Consider the following 6,616-nt stretch of genomic DNA (forward strand, 5'->3'; position numbering starts at 1 on the left):
ACAAAGTGTGTCATATTGACCAAACGTTTCAGAACAGACTGAAAATAATGTAACATTGATATAAATAGAACTGTTTTCAGCTTTATGCATCACCATGTTTTTGAATTTTTAGTACCGAATTGAATAAACGAACAATACATGTTTGAGTTTAACATATGTATACAGGTAACACAATTTTATTTTCTCGTTGCTATAACCGCTACAGTACAAATTATTAATAATATTACCCTATTTTGTGGTCTCTCATTATACAGAATGGTGATTATTTTATCAGATCTAAAATACATTCTGGTTAAATGATAGTGGTGTTTATAAAAGTGACCAAAAAATAAATAACTTTTGATATTAGTTTCAAAATTAACCATGTATTATGCTGCTTTATTTATCTTTGTTATCTTCCTGGAAAATACAAGTGGACAACAATTCTTGCCTGATATGAATGATGTCAGCGTATTAGTAAAAAGTGCAGTTACAGTAAAATGTTTTATTCAAGGAAAATTACCAGAATCAAGTGCTATTTCGTGGTGGAAAGGAGATCGTCAGTTGAGTAACAAAAACAACATACTAATTGAAGGTTCAAGAATAACTGCAACCATAACAGAATTTCCAGACACTAACAAAATAGCTTATTTATTAGTAATCTCACCATCAGTACGAGAAGATGAAGGCAAATATTATTGTAGGATTATTTCAGATAACAATGAAATTCGTTCTGAAATTATTCAAGTTACCATATTACGGAAGCCTTCTGATGAATACCCAAAATGCATCAAATCAAAGGAAAGTTATATAGCCGGTTCTCCTGTAAAACTGTCTTGTATTTCAGAAGTAATTAATCCTCCAGTAGATTTGAGTTGGAGACGTACAAAAACACCAATATCAGATCAGGATGTAAGTACAGATATACGTGATGACATTGTTTATAAACATCTTCAATTTACTGCTAAAAAGACTGACAATGATGAAACATTCATCTGCTTACAAATATCAGAAGTTGTTCCCGCTACTTCTAATTGTACAATTAACGATCTAAATATACAATATATGCCAGAAGTAAAAATACGACACACTAGCGTCATTTTTGCTGGGTCAGATTCTATATTATTTTGCCAGACAGCAGCAAACCCTCCTGTACGGACGTTTATTTGGACATTTCAACCTGTTTTGGAATCATACGAATATGCGACTGAAGGCCAAGTATTGAGACTCCTTAAACCAACTATTAGTAGAAATGGAACACAGATTACGTGTAAAGTCGAAAACTCTATTGGGTCATCTGTCGCCACAACAACAGTATATATTTTAAAAGAAATTTACGTAAAATCAAAAGATTATAACAATAAATTAGATTCAAATGGAGAATATAGCATCAGGTCGGAGGTCGATATAAATACTGAAAATAATGCTGATAATGAAGATAAAGTATCATTGTATGTTGTGATCATTATTATTATATTAGTCGTAATAATTGTTGTAGTTGTTGTCATCATTCCTGTTTATTATCAATGCTTCTGTAAGATAAGGACTGCTACTGATTCATCTGGTAGAGAGATATATCAACCTACTGTGTACTATGACACCAGAGATCGAGTTTCTAATAGTGGTCTTTATGATCGATCTTTACCTCGTTTACCAAGTACTGGACATTATGGTCACTGGAGACATTCATTTGCTTCTCAAGTTCCTGAAGATCTTGATGTACAAGGATATACGTACATTGAAGATACGAACCATCAGAATACACTATGATACTTTGTTTGAGGTATTTCAAAATTATGATAATAATCTTCTTCATGTCTTAATAGTATCATCGTAATCTATATATAAATTTACGTAAGGGCAAAATTCGGTAAAGCGTGCGTTATTTCTTGAATGTTTACTTAATGGTATATAAAGTTGGTTCGTACTTTTGGTACTGATTTTAATCACCTTATGTAACGATGTTTAATTAAATTGAGTTCGATAATTAGTTATGGACAATTAAAACGAATGTAGGTTTAACCATTTTCCCCAAATAGGAATTTCCCTTAAATCAAGGTAATATTAAAATGGACCTGAAATGAACTATCGATTTTCAAGAAATTCACACATGCTATTTAAATGTATCAAATTAACACAAACCCATACAAATAAAAACAAAATGTATAGTATTTTGAGAAAAAATGAAATTTTAAGATACCTTAGTAAATTAGCAAAAATTACTCACGCCATTGCAATATTCTATTTCAACGGCCGTCGGGAGCATCTATACTCACGACGTCACATATACGTACGACGACGATATCCAGAGCGTGTATGCCGCCCGATAGTCCGTGAATGATCGACGGCCAGGAAAGATACGCGAAGCGTTGACACTAATACTAATTTATTCAATATATAATGTTGTTGAAATATAGTGCCCTAAAATGTACTTTGTTCTAAAACCCGAATTTAGAAGGCCTAGGCCTACCTCCCAAACCTTTACTAGACCTAGGCCCCAGCGCGCGGAGTCGTTCCACCCATGCGAGGCTCCGTTTCATGTGCATCCAAATCGATATCAACAACTTGCTGCTCATTGTCAAGCGAAAGTAAAATATGAATCAAATTCGTTTTCCAACTGCCTGATTCGTGACAAATAAATTACCATCTCATATTATTAATTTAATTCTGCTAAACTAAAAACTAAAGAAACTAACACATTTTAGCAGTATAAATTACGAACGATATTCAAAATTCACGTACGAACGGAAAAATATGGATACGCATCATTGCACACGGCGCTGTATCCCGGACAACGTTGCCAGGCTAACGTCGGTATTGCCAGAAAAAAACGTCGATTTGGAGATTTTAAATCGTAATTTACTCGATAAATAACCGTTTATACGGTAATAATTTTATCTAAAAAAATTCTAAATATGTTTCTGCAAAAGCACAAGCATTTTTTAGAAAATACTCCAAAGATTTCAAGAGTTATAGCTAAAAAACTGCAAATTGTCCATTGGAGGGATAGGAATATATTCGCAAAGTGACGTCACCCGCGAATTTTTTTGATTTTCAAATGGGGTTTTCCCCAAAAGGGCGAATTTATATTTTGTAACAATATACATTCTAGCAACACCTAATAGCCCCCAAAACATCATTCTAAAATGAAAAAAAATCGAAAATCCATTTCAGGTCCATTTTAAGGGTTTCACTTCACAAGTGGTATTCACAAAGGGTTTAACCCTTAACTTGGTCTATTTTCCCCTTAACTTTTAAGGGACCTCAGAGATCCCTCAAAAGTTCCCTTAACTATTCAGTACCTTGGTTGTGCTGACGATTCTGTATGTGCGAGTACTAATACCTCCTTGTAGATAGCCCCAGTCTAGGCTAGGTAGAGATGCTAGGCCCCCTGTTGGTCTGCCCAGTAACCAGCCTAGGATTCATGTTTGGTTTAAGTAGAATCTATACCTTTTTTGCTCACCTGCATACAAATTAATCTAGGCCTATATATTTATTTATTTGTTTTTGTTTTGACTGCCATTATTTTCGTGGGAGATGGCTTCTCATTTCGTTGTAATAAAAATTAGCCCCAGTCTAGTAGGCTAGGTAGAGATACTAGCACCACCACCCCCCCCCCCCCCCCTCCTGTTGGTCTGCCCAGTAACCAGCCTAGGATGCATATACCTCAATACAGACAGGTTTAGGCCTACACAGAATATGTTGGTTTGTAAGTATAGTAGCATCTTAGCTAGACCTTTATTTTTCTTGATCCTCATACAAATTAGTCTAAGTCTAATATATATTCATTTACTTGTATTTGTTTTGACTGCCATTTTCTTTTTATTGATCATCGTCCACACACTTTTCTCTTCATCCTTACCTCCCGGTCCCCCGTTCCCCGACTCATTTGTGAATATCCCTTAAGTCTTTCTTTAGCCTAAGTGAGATTGGTGAATACGGCCTATCTATCTAAGGATTTTAGTTTACTACATAAATCATCGTGGGTATTTATTCGTTTCTTAAAACGACAATGTATTTTAGTCCTACGGTAGGTACATTTGAAATCGCCAGTTTTTTTACGCTGAAATTACTGTGTATTCGAGAACCATCTGTAGACACGACCTAGATGGTACGCGAGCGAAGCAAACGTACCATCTAGTAATTACAAATTTGCAAACTTGAAATTATATAACATACTTGGTTTTCCTATTAATTCGTTATTTCCTAGATAATATCGAAAACAATTTCAAAATATAACAGTTAGTACTATATGCATTAAACTACAAACTATTATTCTCAAATTGTATTCTATAAACTTAAAAAAAGTTATAACGTGCACTAGTTTTAGAAATCACTTTTTTTTAAATTAATTTAATCATTTTAATTTAATTTTAAAAACGATTTCTTGTTTCGAATTGATCGTCAAATGTTTGTTTAGTAATCTGTAAGTTCGTAGTTTTAGAATCATATGAATATGTGACTGAAGGCCAGGTATTAAGACTTCTTAAACCAACTATTAGTAGAAATGGAACACAGATCACTTGTAAAGTCGAAAATTATATGGGGTCATCTGTCGCCACAACAACAGTATATATTTTCAAAGAAAATTATGTAATATCAAAAGATTATAACAATGCAATTGATTCAAATGGAGAAAATAATAGCAGGTCAGAGGACGATATCAATCGAGAATAGGTCGAGAATAATGCTAGAGAAGAAGATAAAATATCATGGTATATTGTGATAATTATTATTATTATTATATTCATCATTATTGTTGTAGTTGTCATCATTCCTGTTTATTATCAATGCTTCTGTAAGACAAGGACTGCTACTGATTCATCTGGTAGAGAGATATATCAACCTTCTGTGTCAGAGATCGAGTTTTAAATAGTGGTCTTTATGGTCGATCTTTATTTCGTTTACCAAGTACTGGACATTATGGTCACTGGAGATATTCATTTGATTCTTAAGTTATTGAAGATATTGATGTACGTTTGTTGAAGAAAAGAACAATAAGAATATTTTATGATACTTTTAAAAGTAGTATAAAACTATGTTATATTTCTTTGTTTAGACAATGCTTATAATATTATAAGAAACGAAAGCACACGTTGTATACAAAAAACCGTACATCACACAAAAAAAAAATATTTTATAACATTATGATAGAAATAGAAACAGAAACATTACACAACTGTCACGTATTTCAAGAAACAACTATTATGTTATACTAGTAACATAATTTTATTTTATCGTTGCTGTAACCATTGAGATGAATACTATACTTTATTACTCGTATTTTGTAGATTCGCCTGGTAGAGAGATATATCAACCTTCTGTGTCAGAGATCGAGTTTTATATTATGGTCTTTATGGTCGATCTTTATCTCGTTTACCAAGTACTGGACATTATGGTCACTGGAGATATTCATTTGATTCTTAAGTTATTGAAGATATTGATGTAGTCTTTTTTGGTAAATTGAGTTTGTTGTTTTCTATAAATATCAAATAAATAATCGCTAACATTAACCATGTATTATGCATTTTTGTATATTTTTGTTGCTATCATCCTGGAAAATGTAAGTGGACAACAATTCTTGCCTGATATGAATGACGTTAACGTATTAGAAGGTGAATCAGTTACAGTTAAATGCTTCATCCAAGGCACATTACAAGAGTCAAGTGCTATCTCCTGGTGGAAAGGAGATCGTCAATTGAGTAACAAGAACAATATACTTATTGATGATTCAAGATTAATTGCAACTTTGTTGACTGATTTTCTAGGAACTAACAAAATAGCTTATTTATTAGGAATTTCACAATCGTTACGAAAAGATGAAGGAGACTATTATTGTAAGCTTTCAGATAATAAGGAAATACGGTCTGAAATTGTTCGCGTGACTATATTACAGAAGCCTTCTGGTGAATACCCAAAATGCATCAAAGCAAAAAAAAGTTATATAGCCGGTTCTGATGTGAGACTGTCTTGTATTTCAGAGGTAATCAATCCTCCAGTAGATTTAAGTTGGACACGTACAAAAACATCAATATCAGATCAGGATGTAAGTACAGATATACGTGATGACATTGTTTATAAACATCTTCAGTTTACGGCTAAAAAGACTGACAATGACGAAACTTTTGTTTGCTTGCAAAACTCAGAAGTTGTTCCTGCTACTTCTAATTGTACAATTAACGATCTAAATATACAATATATTCCTGAAGTCAAAATACGACATACTAACTTAATTTTTGCTGGGTCAGACTCTATATTGTTTTGCCAGACAGCAGCAAACCCTCCTGTAAGAACGTTTAGTTGGAAATTTAAACCAGTTTTAGAATCATATGAATATGTGACTGAAGGCCAGGTATTGAGACTTCTTAAACCAACTATTAGTAGAAATGGAACACTGATCACGTGTAAAGCAGAAAACTCTATTGGGTCATCTGTCTCCTCAACAACAGTATATATTTCCAATGAAAATTATGTTAAATCAACGGATTATAACAACAAAATAGATTCAAATATAGAATATAATAACTGGTCGGAGGTTGAGATCAATACAGAGAATAATGCTGAAAAAGAAGATAAAGTATCATTGTATGTTGTGATCATTATTATCATATTAGTCGTCATTATTGTCGTAGTTGTT

General features: G+C 32.9%; 1 protein-coding gene across 1 annotated transcript; it reads left to right on the forward strand.

Annotated features, from left to right (window-relative positions):
• Positions 1–5,494: 5,494 nt before the first annotated feature.
• Positions 5,495–6,611, forward strand: LOC144835497 (cell adhesion molecule 2-like). The gene is made up of 2 exons (XM_078690581.1): positions 5,495–6,427; positions 6,594–6,611. Exons 1-2 carry the CDS (start codon positions 5,495–5,497, stop codon positions 6,609–6,611), a joined length of 951 nt encoding a protein of 316 aa, XP_078546707.1.
• The last annotated feature ends 5 nt before the right edge of the window (positions 6,612–6,616 follow it).

This window comes from Antedon bifida, chromosome 2 (assembly GCF_963402885.1).
Source record: "Antedon bifida chromosome 2, ecAntBifi1.1, whole genome shotgun sequence".
Lineage (NCBI taxonomy): Eukaryota > Metazoa > Echinodermata > Crinoidea > Comatulida > Antedonidae > Antedon > Antedon bifida.

Bases quoted from the DNA above. Each gene is read 5' to 3' on its own strand.
- LOC144835497 (XM_078690581.1), top strand. From the start codon at position 5,495: ATGTATTATGCATTTTTGTATATTTTTGTTGCTATCATCCTGGAAAAT.